This window comes from Sarcophilus harrisii, chromosome 5, assembly GCF_902635505.1.
Source record: "Sarcophilus harrisii chromosome 5, mSarHar1.11, whole genome shotgun sequence".
Taxonomy (NCBI): domain Eukaryota; kingdom Metazoa; phylum Chordata; class Mammalia; order Dasyuromorphia; family Dasyuridae; genus Sarcophilus; species Sarcophilus harrisii.
This window is the reverse complement of record NC_045430.1, coordinates 199,901,407-199,923,162: the sequence shown is the minus strand read 5'-3', so window position 1 is coordinate 199,923,162 and position 21,756 is coordinate 199,901,407. Positions and strand designations below refer to the sequence as shown.

Here is a 21,756-nt window from a genome sequence, read left to right as displayed (position 1 = left end):
TAAAGGGGAATAGTTGCTGATAAAGAAATTCATGACTGAGCTGAGTTGGGTAGTATTTGTGCCTACCTCTCTACTAGATATGTCAGTAAAATATGGGGAATGGGAAGAGTGAGATGGAGTACATGTGGAGAGAGACAGGGAAGAGAAGAGAGATTGATCAAAATAAGATGGAACACAGTACAATTAATTTCCTCCTCTATGATGTTTTCCTTATTCTTGCTAGGTAGAATTATCTCTTCAGACTCTGAACACAAGTGGCACTTTGTTATTAAATATCTAATGAATTATCACATTCTATTTTGTTTTATAGTCATATATGTTCATATCTTATCTTATATGAGAGATTGTAAGCTCCCTGAAGGCAAACATCTTATCTATCTTTGGAACTCAGAAGGCCTTGTGTATATTGCTGTTTAATAGATTTTTGTTAACTAAATTGAATCAATAATGAAATAAATAGTTAACACCTTATCAAAGATTAATTTGACAGGTCAACCAAGAGATCACAGAAAAGAATCTTAAGGGGAAAAAATCTAGGATATGCAAGAGTTGTTATAAGGAGGTGTTGTAATAAATAAACAAAGGAAACTATTTGGGATACTAAGCCCAGATGGATATTTAGGCAGGGAAGGATGAGGAGGCTGGATAACATAGCAATACTACGAGAACCCGGGAAAGGCGCTTAAATAAGGAGATTTGTTAACAAATTTAAAGTATCCCAATTTCATGTCATTCACAAATTTGATGAGCATGACATCTAAATACACTGCCTGACATATAATAACTTAGGTGGTGTGGTAGAAAGCGGTGGAGGAACCAAACAAAATTCAGGTTGTCCTTTATGGGAAAGCAACTAAAATCCTGACATTACATACTAGTTTAGCATAGTGCATGGTACATAGTAAGTGTCTAGAAAATGCTATTTGACTTTTTGATCAGGTGATGCATCTGGATGAGTTCCATCTTTTCATTTATTTATTAAAAAATCGCCTATTGAATAGTAAACAGCTGCCTAGCTCCATGCTACATTCTGGGCAGGGTCACAAAGTGGGTCACAAAGAACTCAGGTAACAGAACTGTGATTGTGATTGTGAGGAAGGGGAAAAAAGAGAGTTATCCAGAGGAAACAGGAGGTAGCTATTAACAACAAATTATCTTTGCAATGAAGTCAAACTCAAATAAGAACAAATCTCTACAGAGCCACAATTAACAATAACTGTTAGATTGTAGTTTTATTTATTTTTTTCAATATTTTCCAATATATTTTTATCTGGTTTAGTCATATTTGGGAGCATTTGACACTTGCTTTACAATGTTACTGAGAATTACAGACATCTAAACTAAAGGATATAAAGAAATTTTATTTCTACTCTAATTACCTTAAAAAAAGATAGAATGACAAATTCAAAAGTAGCTATTAACCCTAAAGAGACTGAGAATAATTGTTTAATCAAAGCACAAATATACAATTTGTTAACACTGAAATCAACAATAAGACAAAACTTAATTATTTACAAAATTGGCATTTGAATGGCATACACAGTCATCTGAAAAGTGACACTGTGAGAGATTACTTCTCTTCATTTTTTGAAAATGACCCCCATGATATTTAGTTCACTTGGGATAAGAAGTTCTTTTGGGAAGAATTTTTTTTTTGTTTTCTTCACAAGATAAAAGTTACAATAATTTTCTTTTTAAAAAAGAAAAAGGAAATCTCTCTCCCACTGTCCTTTTGATGTTGATTTCCAGATGTGATAGAATAACATCTTCATTTTCTCAATTCTTGATAGACTTTCACTTCATAAAATTGACTTTATAATGTGTTTCTTTATAAAAATAAGTTGATATTATTTGAACAAAAACAGTTCTTCCTGTTATTACCTTCTTTTTGTCTTCTCTACAGTTTATATCACGGATATTTTCTAAAATCTAGACAACCAAGAATAGCAAATTGAGCCCTGATTTGTAATAAGTGTTGATTTCCAAAGAATAAATACTCATGCTAAAAATTTAATAATCAAGCTCTTGAGAGCCAGTTACAACTGGTTCCACCTTAGACCTAGGATAGAGAAATACTTTATTCAAATCGTCTTTCTCTAGGAAATCATTTGACTACACAGATAGAAGCAATTGTGTAGTGAAGAGCCTTCAGACACAGCCTCTTAGAAGAAAAATTCCATCTCAATTCCTAGACTTATCGTCCTGGGAAGAGTTAGTATATATATTCTTGAGGCATCCAGAAGCAACGATTGGATTGATTCATGTTCCTTCAGTCAGAGGTGGTCTCTCAGAAATGGAAGGAGTTAGAGGAGCTGATTCAAAGTGTGTCCCCCACATCATCAGTCTCTTGTGTCCATACCCTATATATTCTGCAAGATGTTGAGAAACAAGATGCATCTTTTCATTATCACCCTTCCCCAACAGTCTAACATAAGTATCAGTTTGAAATATTGCTTCCTAAATCACTGTTCTCAGATGGGAATGAAGATCCTTGTGGCCTGGATATATGTGAGGAGCAGGTTTGGAGAGATAGGGGAGAAAGAGAAAAAATTTTTCTGATGTGACTCTGGCATCTAGAGGTGTAGTCTTCTACTCTCAAGTTAACAAAATGTTTGACTTACTTGTTGAACTGCTAGAGGATCCAAGGAAGAAAATTCATGGGAACAAGGACTATTGTTAGAATTAATCATTTGACTGAACATTTAAAATATAGATATTATTTTTAGAAGATTGCTCAGAGGTTGTTCTAAAATATAATTTTTGTTCATTGTTGTAAATAAACAAATAGAGTATTCATGCAAAATAGACTATTTTGCAAACGTATTGTAAATTCCCAGATTGATATCTACCCAAGGCAAACAAAAGCTAATATGAGACTTCAAATAAAATGAACATTTTTATTGAGTTAAAACACTTATTGAATTTTAAAATAATGATTTTAGTGATGAATAAGTGTTTCATTTAAATAAGGAAACAAAACTTTATTGAGAAAAGTGATGTGAAAACTATTAAAATTAACCTTTAAAGCCCTTCTTGAGTTCCTCAAAAGCTATGAGACTATTTCTTTGTTTTTCAAGTCATTGTTTTTAAATTCAGTATAATTCTACATCAAATGCATGGCTTGTCATATCTTAAGAAGAGCTATCTTCTATATTAGGCAGTTCCTATTTACTTACATGTTTGAATTCTTTTTATGAACTTATGATAAATATTGCATATATGTGTATATACATATATATGGGTATATGTATACATATATATACATATGTAAATTTTACTGAAACATATAATCATCACTAAATTTGTTTGTCCCTGAGTGTCCTGAAGTTAATCACAATAAAAGCTGATGCAAAATATGGTAAGACCTGCCAAATCATAGCAAATGTCTAGCCCATATTCCTAGCACTTAGTGGGCCTACACCTCTAAAATAATATCTTATGCTCCCACCACTACTACCATAAATTTACTTTTAATAATCAGCTAAATGATCTAATTAGTTCAAAGCAAAGGTCTTTAATGAAATGACTTGCAAGAAAAGTATCAACAAAACATTAGATTGCCCATAAACCTGGAGCACACTCTCCAAAAGACATACACAGCTTCAGTAGGAAGATAGAATACACATTGAGAACACATAGAGAAAAGACAGGTGTGTTAAGAACACTTGGAAAGAGATGGATTTAAATTCATATCTCTGAAGATGAGAAGCCACTAATAGTTTTGTAATGGAGATAGGCCAGTGAGAGTCCAATCCTTGAGAGCATGTCCAGCATGCTCAGCACAAGCTAGTTTCCCACCTGACTTTGGAGCATTTCCAAGTATTCTATTTCTGGTCCATTAACCATAAGGTGAAAAGACTGATTTTTGATATGCTGCTGAGGTGAATGTGAGAGTGAATACAAGACTGCTAAGAGCACAGCTCAAATTGTTCTTTTTCTTGGTAGTGAACAAGGATGATGAGCTGCAATGAACCTCCTCTAAATAAAAGAGACTTCAGCCCATCTCTGATTTAAAGCTCCCAAGAAGCCAAGAGTGCATGGTTCTGCTAGTCCCAAGGGAAGCAATAGCAGTAGGGGCAGCGGCCTTCTTCTGCCAGCTACTTAGTTCCCCACTTGATCTCATGGGAATCATGTTCTTTGGCACTTTGCACTTTCTTGCTCTTGGATGAAGGGATCTTAGAATAGGCTGCTTGGCTGGGAGAAGGAGCTACAAAAGATCTGGAAGCCAGGGTCCATGCCACATTTTGCAGACAGTTGAGAAAGGTGGGATCAGGGATCTGAGTGACATGTGCTTGCCTGATATAGCAGCTGATCTAATGCAGCAAAGAGGGAATGACCATGATTCTTCCATTGCCTTTCACATTCATAAGGGAACTTAGCGCTGAAAATGTTTGGCAGAAATTGTTTTGGAGTTAAACCCACTCTCCACAAGGGTAGAGTAATTATAGGAAAAAGTGTGAACCCAGGTATTAGGCATAAAGTCCCTGTAACTTCTGCCCTTGATATATCTTCTCAGTAAATATCTCTTCCTAAAAGCTAACTGCTAGTAATTTCTTACATGATACTGAAGTGTCAATCACTAAAGGATATCAATAATATAAAAGATATAATAAATATAACTGGCAATTGATAGCGAGTAGACACCAGAATGGGGGCTTGAGCAAATAATATTAAAGAAAGACATTCTTTCATTCTCTCAGGATTGAGATCCCACTCCTAAGGAAGAGACATAGATACCCTCACTTCTGAGGAAATAGCTCATTAGTGAAACTGGGATCAGAATTAGGATAAGAATCCCTAAAGTTTACATGGCTAGATGCGTAAATCACTCTCAATGAATATAAATTACATGGGATTTATATTCATAATCATCAATTCCCTTTGATAATGGTCAGCCAAGAGACTTTAGGTTACATAGTATATTTATAGAAATGATAGACTTTAGTGAAATCCAACCAGTGTTTACTGCCTATCTCCTACATACCTAACCCTGTCCTGGGATCTGTGAAAAAATAGAGGAGAAGTAGTGTAGGAAAGTAGAAAGAACACTCTATGTCTGAAATTGGAAGATCTGGCTCTAACATTTGCATCTGTGTTACTGGGAGCAAGTTGACTTCTCTAAGTCATTTTCCTCATCTAGAAAAAAATATATAAATAATATACTTACATTACTTGCCTCAAAGAGTTGTGGAGAAACATTTAAGTTCTGTACAAATGTGGGCAATTGTAGCTATAGCCTTGCAGAGTCTAAAGAAGGATTATGAAGATCAAATGCCTATGAAACCAAGCAGTATAAAATAGCAAGTAGATCCATGTATTAAAGGAAGTCAGGGAAGGGATTTCATAGATTTAGAGCTGGAAGAGACCTTAAAAATCATCTAGCCCTCCCACCCTTTCAATTGACAGATGAGGAAATTGAAATGCATTGAAATTAAATAATGTGTCAGAATTCAGAGAGTTCATGAGGGGTAGAACTAAATTTTGAATCTAAATGATCTGACTATAAATCCATTGCTATTTTAAATGCATTCACTTCCCAGCATTGCTGGGAAGGTTTCCTAAAGTAGATGAGATATGAATTAAACTTTTCATGCTATGCTTTAGATAGATTTACAAAAAGATAATAGATAGCCATGAGATGATCATATTCAGAAGGCATTTTTCTTGACCAATTTCTCCTGATGACTATTAAAGATGATAGCAAGCTATTCATGACTGGTGGTGTCCCACAAGCTATTAAAAAGACTTCTGGGGGTCACTAGCCACAGGAAACAGAAACCAATAACAGTGATGCTGAATTTCCATAGCATAGGATGAGATTTTCTTGATTCATTCAAAACTCTGAAAATGAGGAAGACTCCTGCCCTTGATCTCTGGGCCCTCTTATTCTCTTCCTTAAACTTAGCCAGTTTCTCCCCAATTCTTCTGAACTTCTCCTCTGCACTGCTCTCTTGGAGCTCTTCCACTAAGCTGTAAACCTCATTAGTGTAATGTATACCCCTTTTCTTCTGTACTATGCTCTCCACTATATCCATTAGTTTCTTCACTTGCTCTTCCTGCTCCCTCCCCGTGGCCCGATTGTTGAAGGCACAGACCCGGCCCCCACACTGTGCAACCAGCTCTTTCAGGGCCTTGTTATCTGTGAACCTGAGGTAATCCTTCAGGGAATCACTCCCAAGATCCTCCTTGCGGGTGAAGATGACCACTGTGTGCTGTATGACTTTATTCCCAAAGATCTCCTTCACCTTCTTCATGGCGTCCTGGTCCTCCTTAGTGTAGCGACCTAGCTGGGTTACCAGGACTAGTGCATGGGGCCCCGGGGAGGAGAGGAGGTAACATCGAATGATTTCTCGAGAAATTGGATCTTCAGGAGATGCTTCTAGGCTAAAGATATCAGGAGTATCAATGATTTCAATCTCTCCTCTATGCCAGCTCCGGCTCCTTTTGCTGCAGATTTTGGTCACTGGCATTGCCTGAAGCTTGGATACAAACACATTCTCGCCAAGAATGCTGTTCCCTGTTGCACTTTTTCCAGACCCTGTTTTCCCCACCAGTATTAACCTCAGCTTGGGCTCTTGTAGGGACTTCCTTTCCTCTTCTGAGTCTGTAAGAAGCAAACTATTATTAGCAACTCAAATCTACCTTTGGAAATGATCTGGGTACTAGCTGGGGCTCAATTTCTCCATTTAACAACAAACCCCCCAATTTAACGATAGAATACTCACTGTGAAACTAGTTCTAAGAACTGATTCCTCTATCTTCTTCTCAGTGTCCTCAGCCAGAATGTAGAATTGCCCTTGTCACTTAGGCTTGGCTCCCTTCAGCAATGCTCCGTCTTGTAGCCTAGGCTCTAGACCTAATTCTTCCAGTGACACCTTGTAAACCCTCCAATACTGAATCCCTTCTCCTCTCTGAGTTTTGGTTTCCTTACTTGTCAATTCAATTTACTTGCCCAAAATTATTTCTACAGTCTCCTCCAGTTCTTACATTCTTTGAATCCATAGATATATACCTTGATCATAAGCTACATAATGAACTACATTATGAATACATAAGCTTTAAATATGACTTTTCTGTTAGGCAATAAAAAGTGATAATATATGACAGAGACAGCTAAGTGACACAATGTGCTCTTCATGGAGCTAGGAAGACCTGAATTCAAATCTTTCCTCAAGAACTAACTACCTATGTTTATGACCCTGGGCAAATCTCCTAAATGATCTCAACATCAGGTTCCTCACTTGGGATAATAACAACATATTATAAGGGAATGAAATAAGATAATGTGGATTCACAACCTTTAAAAGGCTAAGCTTTGCTACTTATTGCTAATATTGTGGTGGTTGTGTTACTAATCTTGAATCCCTCTCAAACACATGAGCTGACAGAGAACATGAAAAATAAAGATCTTATTACTCTAGGAAGAAGTAGGTATTTCCTGTTAGCCTTGATATCTTGGGGTGGGAGCAACCACACCACGCAGTTTTCTGTCTCCTAAAATTCTAGCTCAAAGTAGACATTTGCTTTTCAAAAAACATTCCTTACCATATGAATTTTCTTCATCTTTTGCCATTTTTCTTCCTCTCATGTTTACCTGGAACAGCTACAGAAACATAAGATTTAAATAAATAGGGGAAACTTTAGGTGAGTCATTCCTCTTAGCATTTTGAATGGACAGATAAAGGGCAGGATAGAGACAATGAGTATGATTGGCAGTCAGTTAAAGATGTCTCATGGACTAAGTTTTTTATGCATAATAGGAAGTACACTGAAATGGGATATAGGAGGCCTTATCTCTAATCCTTCAGAACTTGAACAAGTTCATCTTTCTGTCTCAGTCTCACTTTCCTCATCTGTAACCTGCACTAAATAATCTCTCAGAATCCTTCTAGCTCTATCATCCTCTGTTCCATCAATGGGTACCTAAAATTTATGGAATTTGATTCATTCATTTAGGTAAGAATTTTCATCTTTTAAAATAAAAATGCCTATATATAAAATAAAAATGTCTACTATAGTCAATGACTATAGTAATCTAGTGTTTGACAAACCCAAAGACCCCAGTTTGGGGGATAAGAATTCACTATTTGGAAGCAGCTAGATGGTACAGTGGATAAACCACCAGCTCTAAAGACAGGAGGACCCGAGTTCAAATCTGGTCTCAGACACTTAACACTTCCTAGCTGTGCTACCTTGGGTAAGTCACTTAACCCCAACTGCCTCAGCAAAAAAAAAAAAATCACTATTTGACAAAAACTGCTAGGAATATTGGAAAGTAGTATGGCAGGAACTAGGCATTGACCCACACCTAACACCATATACCAAGATAAGGTCAAAATGAGTTCATGATATAGACATAAAAAATGATATTATAAACAAATTAGAAGAACATAGGATAGTTTACCTCTCAGATCTGTGGAGGAGGGAGGAATTTGTGACTAAAGAAGAACTAGAGACCATTATTGATCATAAAATAAATCATTTTGATTATATTAAGTTAAAAAGTTTTATATAAACAAAACAAATACAAACAAGATTAGAAGGGAAGCAATAAACTGGGAAAACATTTTTACATCCAAAGGTCCTGACAAAGGCTTCATTTCTAAAATATATAGAGAATTAACTCAAAATTGTAAGAGTTCAAGCCATTCTCCAATTGATAAATGGTCAAAGAATATGAACAGACAATTTTCAAATAAAGAAATTGAAACTATTTCTAGTCATATAAAAAGGTGCTCCAGATTACTATTGATCAGAGAAATACAAATTAAGACAATTCTGAGATACCACTGCACACCTCTCAGATTGGCTAAGATAACAGGAAAAAATAATGATGTATGTTGGAGGGAATGTGGGAAAATTGGGACACTGGTACATTGTTGATGGAACTGTGAACACATCCAGCTTTTCCCAATCCTGAAGTCAAGAGTTCAGATCTGATCTCAGACACTTAACATTTCCTAGTTGCATGACCCCCAGCAAATCATTTAACCCCAATTGCCTCAGGAAAAAAAAGTGTACAAAGGAAACATGGAATTAATTGTAGACCAGAACGATTCTGGGACTAACAGTCAGATCCTGGAAAGTCAGGAACAAAGAAGCTTTGAAACAATTTGACAAAATAAAGAAACAAAACAGGAAATAAATGAGAATATCATCCACCAATTTCTGGTTCTCCTGAAACCTCAGACTTTTCTCCCATGCCCAGAAAAGTTCTGGTCCTCCTTTACTAACTTAAATATCTACATCTATTTGTGATTCATTACTTATCTGCTTTCATAGAGGATTTGAGGTGGCTGAGCTCCAGATTTTACAATTGGGACATGGGTCTCTAGACATGTGACTAGTAAAAACTAAGACAAAAGAAGAAAGGAGTTGGATTCTAGGGACTATAGTGTGGCACATTACTAGCGAGAGCTCCAGTCTTTCATTTATAGCATATTACAGTCTAAAAAAGAAATTCTTATCTTTGTTTCATAGAAAGGGAATCAGGACCCAATTCTGTACATAAAGTTTACATAAAATTAGAGATAGCTATAAACAAAAGAAAGTAGGTTCATTTTTTTTAAAGCACCTGCTTGAACTCCTTTAACCATGGGAAATATTAAAAATCAAATTTCTAATATGTGCTGCCACTTTTCCTAAAATATCTGTCTCTTGCTGTATCTCTGCTCTTATTTTATTAATATCTTCAACATATTTTTTCTGTATCTCTCTTATTTTAGCCTCTTTAGGGGCTTTGTCTTCATCTGAGAGGTTTGCTAGTTCAGCATATTTTTGTGTTTGTTTTTAAAACTTTTAAAAAATATTTAATGTACATTTCCTTCAGGTCATTTTCTCTTTTTTCATTATTTCCTCAGTTGTTTTGTAAATGACAGCTGAAAAATATACTCCTTCATTATTCTGCACTATTTTCTCTTTTGTATTTAGCTCTTTTATTTGGCCTTCCTTTTCAGTGCCTTGGACTTTGTTATTTGCAGTGTTCTGGTTAATTTTCTGGAGATCTCTGTACCAGCCTTCATTTCAGTAGAGTAATCACCATGAGAATAGCCAGGGATAAAGTCTAAATTCTTTATTGTCTCCTTGCCTGGGGCTGGAGAGCCTTTCAGACCAGCCTTGGTCTCAGTGAGGGAAATGCAGGAGGCCAGCCACCACAGTAATGTGAGATGAAGTGAATCTGTCTCTGAGTCCCACTCTGGCTGAGTTTGTCCCAGCTTATATGCAATATTATAATTAGATCGTTTACAGTATACTGAGTATAAACCAATCATTATATCACTAGAGAACCATTACTTGTTGTGAGATTAAATCAATCATACCCAACTTAGAGAACTATTAAGCACCATGCTAAACTAGCATGTCTTATCATTCCACTTAGTTAGCACCTTGTAAGAATCCTTGTTTTAAGTACAGAGTTCTGACCCATAACAGTTATTGAATGCACAGTATTGCCCTTTACATTCTTCAAGGAGCATTCAGAATAAGAACTAGAGCTTTTCAAGAACTCATAAGGGTCTGACTTCTCAGATCATCTTTGCTAATAAACAAGAATACCATATACTTTGTGACAGAGAGTCCAGAGCCCTTTGATGCAGCCAACAGATTGTGGTTCCTCATCTGTATAGTGCTCCGACTGAGGAAAACAGTGACTGATCTCATCTCAAGTAGTCTGCAGGCTGTTCTTTGTGTCAAAGAGCCCAGGCATAACTATGAGCACAAGGTCTTTGTTGGACATTCATTTCAGGATAACAGTTTTACATTTCTTGGTCACTGAATCAGATAAAATTTCAAATACAAAGCTTTTTTCTCTAAGGATAGCATTTTCCAATGCACCTTTTCCATTTCTAGTTTTTCTAAACAGGACAATGCTTAAGGAATTTTCAGGCTCATAGTTGATGCAGTCATCAGGAATCTGTGGGAAGATAGATTTGTCTGACAGAAAACCACAACATTTAGGTCAGGACTTCTTAAACTATGAGTCATGACCCTATATGGGGTCACAGGAGGGAAATTGTAGAAATGACCAAACTTTAGGTGCTTAGTTAGGCTATATCCTCAGAACCTTAAAATTGTGTATACTTTTAGGACTGACTTTTGATCCAAGGTAAACAGAAGTGAGCTGAGTTACTGAATAGGAAATCTCCATATTATTAGTAAGTTCATTTCAAATCATTGTAAGAATGTGACTTTCCCCATGTGAACCTAATCTCCATCCGAACCATGTTAACCCAATCTCCATGTGAATGACTTTCCCCATGTGAATCTAATCCCCATGTGAACCATGTGAACCTAATCAAGGTATGATGTGACTTCTGTGAGAACTTGACCGACTATTCTCTCACCCATAAGAGCATATGTTTTAGCTCCTTCTCCTGTGAGAATTTGACCATTCCCTAACCTATAAGAGCATATGTTTTCGCTCCTTCTCCTGTGGGAACTTGACCATTCCCTAACCCATAAGAACAGGTGTTTTAGCTCTTTCTCCCGTGAGAACTTGACCTATAAGCTGGGAATGTACCACATGTGTTTTAGCTCCAACTACATGATTCCAGGAACTCGCCACTCCTTCGAACAGTTGCTGTCGATAAGGACTGGCTCCCTTGTTGATGCAACATTTGACCACAACCACCTGGAGCCCTTGTTGGTACTTCCCTGTCTTATATAATGTCTTTATTTGGCTCAAAGCCTTCTTTGTCCTGACTCCTATAAAAGGCGAGTAAAGCATTCTCTATTTGGAGCCTCACCCACAGAGATATTCATCTGCCTGGGACCCACTTTTCCCCATTGAGTTGAAGGCTGCAGAATGGGGCCTCCAGTCACTTTAGAGCTCCCTCGAATCGGTGACGGACTCTCTTTTTCTCTTTTTCCTCCCTAATCATAATCCTCATTATTCTTTGTCTTTTATGTATTATTTGCTGTATTAGTTGTTATTGTAAGCATTCTATTCCATGTATTGTATGATTAAATTTTACTTTCACTTTGATTGAGTCCAAGAGCGTCATTTATAGGAGCAGATCCAAACTTTTCCCTAAAATCACAGAACAGTTACAAATTAACATTCCATGTGATCCGGAAATTTAAAAAATTAAGATTCATAATTAAGGCTTCTGGGTAGCATAGTGAATAAAGTACTAGGCCTGACATAAGGAAAATCTGATAAAAGCATTTTTCCTGGATTCAGAAAGACTTGAGATTAAAATTAGTTTCAGATACTTACTAGCTCTGTGACCCTAGGTTAGTCACTTAAGCTCTATCTGTCTCAGTCTCTTCTTCTGCAAAATGTAGATAATAATATCTATCTCTCAGGATTGTTGTGAAAATAAAATGAGGCAAAATTTATAAAATACTTTGCAAAACCTACACCACTATATGAATGTGAGCTGTAAATTGATGAGTCAAAGCTTAATGGGAAAGATACCAAGTTATAACTACTGTCAGTTTCGTTTCAATGCTTGCTATATGGTCACTGTTATTTAATTATAACATTTGAGGCACACTTCAAACTACTGGTAATTTTTTTCTAATTACAAGCAAGGTAATTAATGAGAAATAAATTTCCTCTAGAGATGGACTTGAAAACTTCCATGTGTGAGAGGAGATAACAAAAATCACAGTTTGTACCATATGGGCTTACAGGCCTGTCTCTCACATCCCCAAAATGTACTTTGTCCCCACCTCGACTTCTTAGAAATCCTTATTTCTTCCATGCACAGCTGAAATACCACCTATTTTATAAGACCTTTTGTAATTTAGATTTATGATGGATCCTTCCCTAAAACTGTCTGGTTTTTGTTTGACATTTGCTTCTTAGATTAATAGATCTATTGATGAAAAGGATCTTAGCAGTCACAGAGTCTGAGCCCCTCATTTTCCATATGAAGAAAGTGAGATAAAGATAGGTATAACTAATTGGGAATCACACAGCAAGTTTCTGAAGCGGAATCTGAATCCAGGTCTTCTTGATTCCAAGTCCAAAGTTCCATCCACCATGTGAAGCTGTTTCTTGCTTTAAACCCAGATTTTCTCCCTTTTCAGAAGGCAAGCTTCTTAAGGGCTTCATTTTTGTCTTTGTGTTACCAGTGTCTAAATGAGTACCAGACACATAGGCAGTACTTAAAAAGGGCATTGTTCTAAGTCATTTATATTCGTCTTTTTCCCCGTTAGATCCAAAGCAGGGACCATATCTTCTCCTTGTCTTCTATCTCCATAGTATCTAACACAACACTGGGTATTTATTATGTAAATGTAATTTTTCCAATGATTATCTCACTTATGCAACAACTACATCTAGTTCTTGAATTTAACATCAATTTGAATTAACATCAATGTTCTTGAAAGTGAATTTAATTTGTGTGAAACTATTGGCTTAATCATTGGTTTCTGACTCTATGGGTCTCCGTTCCTAGCCCAGGACTAAAGAGGAGGACAGGTTCATACACTTTCTCCCCTTAATTCTCTGGCTTAGAGCAACCCCTGTCAAAGCCATAAAGTCAGCAACATTCCTTTTCGGTGCTCTCTGATGTCTCTTTAATAAGTTGCATTTCTTTCTTTGATCTTCCTGAAATAAACATCCAGAGTTGTCAGGTTGAACTTGCCTGCCCAGATCTTCCCCTACAATGGCTAAAGGTTCTGAATCTTTCCTTCTCTCTCTATCAAAACTTTATTGCCTTATCTTCCATTCCTTAATGTCTAGAGAGGTAATTGACTTGGTAATCTGTGAAAAACTAATTAATACTAACATATTGATTGCAGAAAATAGCTGATTGTTATCCTTTCCTGGGCCATAAATATTTTTAAAACCCCTGCCTGCAGATGCAATGGTTTTACCCAAAGGAATGAAATTTTAATGGCATTATTACAGACAAGAGGATAAGCCATTAAGGATAAGAGTTTGGGGAACAGATACATTGTTCCTCAGATCACACAGGTGGGTGGCTGTTAACATCTGTGTGAGTCTGATCCTGTTTCTAACAATACCTACTTTTTTTCCTATAGAGATGTTCCTAGCAATGACCTGTGATAATTATAATTTTTTTTGTTAATATTATTGTTTAATTTATTTTGATGTCATATTATAAGGTTTGAAACTTATGATATCCCCATAATAAGAGTTGCTATGGGGAAATGGAGAATAGAAAAATGGGGACAGCAGAAGACATTGCTTTATCACCTGTTTCCACAATTTAAATTTCTAAAATCCTCTATGTTATATGTGAAATTGTAAATATATGCTCCCCCACCTTAGCCAAATAACTCCTTTCTTAATATAAAGAAGCATACAAGTAACATTGCTAGGCACAAGTTTAATATAAACTTAGTGCCCCAAGGCACTGGGGGAACTCACCCTCTGTGTGTACTCCAGATAAAGTTCCAATACTTTGCCTTATAGTTCTATCTTTCTAAAAATTTGTATTTAAAAAATCCATGGTTTTGTCCACTGGTTAACGAGTTCTAATCAGAGCAGACCAGCCAATTTGATCACTAAGGCTAACTTGGAAATGGGTAAGGAGAATCTATCTGACTCTGCTCAAGGGGAGCCTTGATCCAGCTTTTCAGTATCTTCCTATATCCCTGTCACTATGGACAGCTCTATTCAGACAGCTCTCACCACCTCTTACATCTAGAGGATGGTGAGTACACTTTGAGTAAGTGGATTGGCAAAGCATTATTTTCCCATTTGACATAAAAGGAAATAAAAAACCCAAAGAGCAGTTTGCTCAAGATCACATAGCAGGCCAGTGGCAACAATCACAACAAATCCCCCATTCTGTCTAAAAAACAACAGCTCCTTTTATGCCCATTTATAGAGATTGGGGGATAGTTTTGAAATTGGGGGAAATGCATTTATCTTAGGAGCAGAATAAGTTGTTTTACTTTTGTCTCTGCCATTAACTCAATATGTAACTCTGGGCAAATCATGTTACCTATCTGAGCCTCAGTTTCCCCATCTGTAAAAATAAAGGAGGTGATCTCTAAGATCCCTAATAAGATTATGAATCATAGACTCATGTGCTATTTGTTTGGTTTAGGCAGATAGCCAGATAAATCCCTGTGTCCCAGAGAGCTATTGGGAGGGTTTCCATTGCTAGTCAAGGAGAGAGAATTTACTCCTCATTCTTCCCAATTCCGGAGCCTCTCAAGACACCATACAGGTGCCACTAAGTTTAAAAAAAAAAAAAAAAAACACTCAGAAAGCTCAACTTATTTAAGTGATAAGGAAAGTAGGACTCCTTTACCACCTCTCAGCTCCATTCTTTCATTGTTATTAACCTGGTTAATTACTATTCATAATCTCCTGCCTGGACTGTTGATATAACTTCCTTGGTAGACTTCTCACCAATAGTCTCTCTTCTCTCTAATACTTCCTTCACAGAGCTCCTTGATGAATCCTTCTAATATGCAGGTCTAATCATAATAAGGTCCTGATCAAAAAAGAACACATACTGCTAGCAATCTGTGGTACTAAGTCTACTTCAATCAGACATTTGAGGCTCTCCATGAAAGTTGGTAATGATCTGCCTTTATGGTTTCCTTCCCACTAATCCCCTCATATTATACAATACACACAAAATGAATCATCATTCCACAAGGTTATTTGAAACTTTTGCTCCTGTCCTTCTTTACACGTAGAATGTAGCCTTCCAGTTTCCCCTATCAAATCTTGCCCATCTTTCAAAGTTTATCTAAAAAGCTATATCTTCCTTGGAATTTTTACTGATCATTCCAGCTAAAAGTGATTTCTCCCTCCTTTGAATCCCCACAGAACTTTATCATTCAGTCAACAAGAATTTATTAGATATCTACTATATTCCAGACACTATGTTTGGTATAGGAAATAAAAAGAAAAACAAAAAATTAGTCCCTGCTCTCCAAGGGCTCACAGTATAAAGAGAGAGAGACAACAGGCAAACATCTGTGTACAGATAAGGTATGGACTGAAAAACTGGAGATTATTACCAGAAAAAAAGAACTAAAATTATGATGGACTACAGAAGGCTTCATGGAGAAGGCTGGATTTTAGCTTCAACTTGAAAGAGGCTAGGGAGGACAGGAGATGGAAATAAGGTGTCGAAAATATTTCACACATGAGGATCAGCCAGTGAAAATTCCTGGAGTCTGAAGGTAGTGTTTGTGGGAGAATCAGAAAGGAGGTCAGTGTCATTACATCACAGAGTATGTGGGGGAGAAAAAGATGGAAAAGGACTGGAAAAGAGGGAAAGGACCAGGTTATAAGAGGTTTTGAATGCCAAACAAAATATTATATATTTGATCCTAAAAATGATTAGAGAGCAATTGGATTTTATAGGATAGGGGAATGATATGGAAAGACCTGCACTTAAAAAGGTTAATTTGAAATCTGAGTGGAGAATGAACTGGACCAGGGACAAGCATGGTTTGGAGAGGCTAACAAGAAGACTACTGCAATAGTTAAGAATGAAATGAGGAGAGATTGTACCAAGGTGATGGGCCAGACAAGAAAAGTGAACATAAATACAAGAGATTTTATGCAACTAGAAATGACTGAACTAGGCAACAGATTGGATGAGAGGCCAAGAAAGTAAGGAATCAAGGATGATAGTGTGCAAGTCTGGGTGATAGGACAATATTCTAAAAGTAAAGGAAAATTAGGAAGAAAAGAAAGTTTAAGAAGGAAATATTAGTTCAGTTTTGAACATAGTAGATTTATGATGTCTATGAAATACCCAATAGAAGTAGATAGATGACCAATAGAAAGATGTAGAAGTGAGACTGGATATCAAGAAAGAGGTTAAGGCTAGACAAGTAGATCTGGGAATCATCAGAAAAGACATGATTATGGAATCCAGGAAAAATAATGAGATTAGGTCAAATACTATCAGAGATTCTTGAGGAATAGCCAGGTTTAGTGGGCATGAAATAGATGAAGATCTATGGAGAAAGAGTCAAGGAAGATTTAAGGAGTGATGAAAAGTTTTGGAAAAGCCCTCATAGAAACTGGGATAGTGGATTTATTAGAGGGGATATATTGTCTTGTAGTGAGGTTCCAGTTAAGAATATATAATATAAATGTAGCATGGACTCCATCAGCATAGTTTGGAGTGTTCCCCAGCTTCTTTCAGCTGCTTATAAGCTTATAAGATCAATCAGCTTATAAGATTATAAGCAAAGGCAGAATATGATGGGAGTAATACAAGGCTAAAGCTTGTCAAAACAAGATACATGACAGTATAAGAGGACAAGGGACTAAAAAAAAATAAAACAATGTATACTTGAATTGGTTCATCAAAGGATCTAAACAGAGAAGGGAAGAGAGCATAGTCAGTATAGGGGGTGGTTGTCTGGAAAACACTGAAGGGTATGAGGACTGGGGGTCACAGTGAAGATAAAGAAGACAAACAGGTACAAGGAAGAGGGAGAGGTAGAATGACAACCAATTGTGATGAGATTTTTAAAAATTCTTGAACATGGACATGGAACACTGGTGGGTGATGGCAAGATTAATGGTGTTTTCATGTGGCACTTTGTACTATTCATCTGGAGTTTGTCATAAAGAGCCTCGTGCCATAAAGAGCATTTGAGGCACATGCTTCTGCTCACTGGATCTGTTTCCTCATCTATTTACTGAAGAGGTTGGACAAAATGACTCCTAATGTTCCTTCCATTTTTAATAGTTTACTAATCAATGACTTGATCACTCTTATTAGACAGCACTGTCTTTTTACATAAGCAGGCTTAGGAGTTGATTTAATGGTACAATTTCCTTTTTTAGAGGAAGAAGGAAAGGAATTGATAAGGCCCCAAGATATCTCCCACTTTCACTCATCTCCAACTTCAAGCACTGAAAAACTTAAAAATAAGCAAAAGATGTTTTCAAAAAAGGGAATCTCACTAAATCATTATCCATAATTATTGCCTTCTGTTTGATAAATTAGTCAGATGATCTGCTGTCAGAATCAACCAGTGTTGGCACAACTGGTGGGTAAGCATGACTAACAGAGAAGAGGTGAAGATCTGCCTATTTTGTGGGGTTCTTAATGGGGAGTTCTAGCTCATCCAGGAAAACTCACAAAGCACAAAAGGGGGTTCTTAAAAGATAAAGGCTCAAAACTGGAGCTGTAAAATCCCAAGAAACCCTCGTCTCTTACTTCCTAATTCAGCTGAGAACAGAGTTTATGACACTTTACTAAATTTTATATTCCAAGTTTTACCTTCATAATTTACTTAGAAATCAACATAGAACTAATGTGTCCTCAAAAAGTTGTTATTGGGTCATTAAATATGGAATTGGGCGGGGGGGAATTCCTATCAAATAAAATAGGATTGATTAGATTACTTTCATCAAAATATGCCTTTGGCATGATACAGAAAATTGTTCTGTGGTTTCCAAAAGGTTTCAAAAGCTAATCTTCATCTGTTTTGAGACGCGTAGAAGGCAAATGGAGAAAGGAAAGAAACACATTGACTTTGGACTAGCTCTACTAATATAGGCATTCTATGCCTCTGTGGAGTCTATCTCTGATACCTAATCACCAGAGTATGAGAAATTGAAGAAAGAGATACTCACTGAACTGACAGAACTTAAGGTGGATCCCATCTTAGAATAGTGGTGAGATATCAGGTCTGGACATGGGGAAGAAGAGAGACAAAGGGAAATATGTGTCTGCATTTGACATTTATAGCAATATGAACATTTAATCAACAGATTTTTATTTAGTATCTATTGTGTACCTATGTTCCTATAACTATGGTTAGTCCTGCAGAAGATATAAATGAAATATGGAAAATGTCCCCTGTCTTCAAGAAGCTGGCAATCTTTTTTTTTTTTAACTGAGGCAACTGGGGTTAAGTGACTTGCTCAGGGTCACACAGGTAGGAAGTGTTAAGTATCTGAGACCAGACACTTAGGTCCTCTTGACCTCAGGGCTGGTACTCTATCCACTGCACCACCTAGTTGCCCCAAGCTGGCCGTCTTCTTGAGGAGATGAGATATATACAGATAAAAACAAGCTCTCAACTGTGTGATATAAATTGTTAACGTCAGGGATTTCAGGGGTAGGGTTATCAGTAAGGTTCCAAGTGGTCAGTGAAGGCTCTGGACCACCTCCTCTATAAAGCTTTCCCAGATCTTGTTCTTTAGCTTAAATTGGAGTTATCTGTGTGTCAGATTCTAAACTCCTAAAGGACTTGTGCCTCAGTCTCCCACTCCCACACTCTTCCACGGAGTCTAACAATGTCTTGCTCATAAAATGCACTCATAAAAGCTTTGTAAATAGCTGGTGAATTGAGCTGAATCTTGAAAGCAAAGTAGAATTGTCTTACACAACTGGGAGAGATTTTCTGTGTGAAGGACTAATTACTTTCACAATAGCTAGGGTAACTAGGCAAAAGAAAGAGTTCTTATTCCATCATACCATAATATCATGAAAAAAAGAAAGATTCAAAATTTAAGTTAATACACACACACACACACACACACACACACACACACACACACAACTCCAAGGATGATAGAGGGATACTCAGGTCTTCTCATGAAGTGCCCAAAACAAATCTAGTTTCATTAGGGTATCACCAAAATCTCATCAAGGACATACAGGGACATAACAGAAGAATATCCTAACAATTCTGAAATATCTTAGCTCCTATTTAATGTTTTAAGGCTTTTAAAAATGTTTTCTTTTCAGCAACATTTTAAAACACATAGTATGGGTACCATTATCCCTAATTAACAAATGAGGAAAATGAAAATCAGAAAGTTGCCTATGGCCATATAGTTAGTATTTAAGGGAGGATCTGAAGTTACTGTAGGTATCCCACCTTTATATTCAATTCTCCTTCTACTAAACTCCTTTATTTACTGCATTTAATATATATGTGTGTGTGTATATATATATATATATATATATATATATACTTAACATATGTCCATAGCTATATTATAGCTAGATAACTAGATGGATAATAGATAGATAGATAGATAGATAGACAGACAGACAGACAGACAAATCTTAAACTTAGCAGGTTGGCTGTTACCTATTATCTAGTTGCCACGTGATAATCAATTAAGCTAATACTGGTTGGCTTTAGATAGACTCTTCTTCTTTTTTCTTTTTTTTTGAGTGAACCCCAGGAAGCATCTTAAGATAGTAGTGTAAAGATCCAAAACATCATTTACTTTTCTAGACATGTTGGAGCAGAAGTAGACACTGACAGGAATATAAGAAATGCATCAAAATAAATGGGAACAACATTTATTTGTTGTATATATGCAGTGCTAGACACTTATTCAGGGGAGGAGTAATTATAATGTTCTTTCTAAAAATTGTGGCAACAATTTTTGCAACATTTCCTTCATTAAAATTTAATTTAAAAAAATAAAGAAAGTTACTAAGAAGGAAGAGAAAGCTGACAATCCTCTTCCCGTTCATAAAGAGAATTAGCAAAACACAACATTAAATTGATTCAGTCTTCTTCCCACAATCCAAGCCCCCAAATCCCTGCTCCAGTTCTTTCAGTGTTGCCTCTCCCTGACTCCTCTAACCCATCAAATTTCTCCCTCCTTTTCTTGGAATTTTCCATACCTTTCCCCAGGTTCACCTTCTCCCAGAGAGGTAGGTAGAAACTATCTTCTCCACTGGGCTAGTAAAGCAGTCTTAAAAGATTGCTTTCACTTTTGCTTCTAAAACTAAGTTTTCTTTACATCATGAAGTTCAGGAAGTGACCTTATTCAATGAACTCTGGAGCCCCCATGAGGCAATATGATATAATGAAAATTTCTATTTGAAATGAAAAAATTGGTAGTGTTTCTAGATGATCTGTGAGCTCTACAAGGTCTACCTAATTCTTAAATGCCATCTGCAATGCTTAATTTCTCATTGTCAAAATTATTTAGAGGACTTGTGACAAGCCGAAGGTCATAGAGGTGGGAAGTAGCAGATCTGGGTTCTGAACCATGACCCTCTAATTCCAAATCCAATATTTTTTTCCATTATTACAGGAGATAGAGCTTTATCTCCAAGACCTTTATGCAAATTTACCCAATAATATTCACTGAGAGCCTCCAGAGACCATATAGTGAGTGATGGGGTGCAGGAGAGAGGGGATACCAAGAAGAAATTATCCCAGTTATCTCTGTTATCGACACAGGGCTAACATTCCCCCCAAAAAATGTTTTGGTCACTGTGCTCTTCTTCCCTTTTCTTCACTCAATGGTTATTGAACATGTCTCCAATTACTCTGTTCGTGGGAACATCTGCATATAAATAGCAATAATAGTAAGAACAGTAACTCACATTTAAGTAGCACCCTAAGATTTATAAACTGTTTCCCTCAAAACAACCCTGTGAGGGCAATATCCTAATGAGGAGCCTTTGTTGAAGCAATTCAATTCTATACTGTCTTTTTTTTTTTTTTTTTTTTTTTTTTTTTTTAGTTTCTCATTCCCTTATCCTATCATCCTTTTTGTCCTGCTAAGCCTCGGCTTTATATTACTCTCACTATGTGCTCTTTAAATATTTATAATTATCCTTCAGGTTTTTCTAAGAGTGTGTTCTTAGATTTTTAGATATGAAGATATTTAGCAAATGTGTGCTGGATTAGACTGGATTAGGAGAAGGAGCATTAGGCTAGTTCAACTGGGATGATTCCCTCCCCGCAATTCAAGAAAAAGGCATGAAGTTACTGGTGTACATGCTGATCTTTATCTCAAATGAGAGGTAGAGAACAAAGAAACAAGAACTCTTTCAAAAGAAAGGGAGAAACTCAGAGAGGAGCTTA

At 36.6% G+C, this 21,756-nt stretch overlaps 1 protein-coding gene across 2 annotated transcripts; it reads right to left on the bottom strand.

Moving 5' to 3' along the window:
* Window positions 1-1,269: 1,269 nt before the first annotated feature.
* Window positions 1,270-20,663, bottom strand: LOC100934456 (GTPase IMAP family member 1). Of its 2 annotated transcripts, XM_012551136.3 has the most exons (4): window positions 20,562-20,663; window positions 18,545-18,600; window positions 7,546-7,603; window positions 1,270-6,604 (listed from the first exon to the last, which is right to left on the bottom strand). In XM_012551136.3, exons 2-4 carry the CDS (start codon window positions 18,572-18,574, stop codon window positions 5,706-5,708), a joined length of 987 nt encoding a protein of 328 aa, XP_012406590.2. In that variant the 5' UTR covers window positions 18,575-18,600; window positions 20,562-20,663; the 3' UTR covers window positions 1,270-5,705. The 2 variants fall into 2 exon arrangements, with proteins under 2 accessions (XP_012406590.2, XP_003771804.2); XM_003771756.4 differs by lacking the exon at window positions 18,545-18,600 and having other exon boundaries at window positions 20,562-20,662.
* Window positions 20,664-21,756: the final 1,093 nt, after the last annotated feature.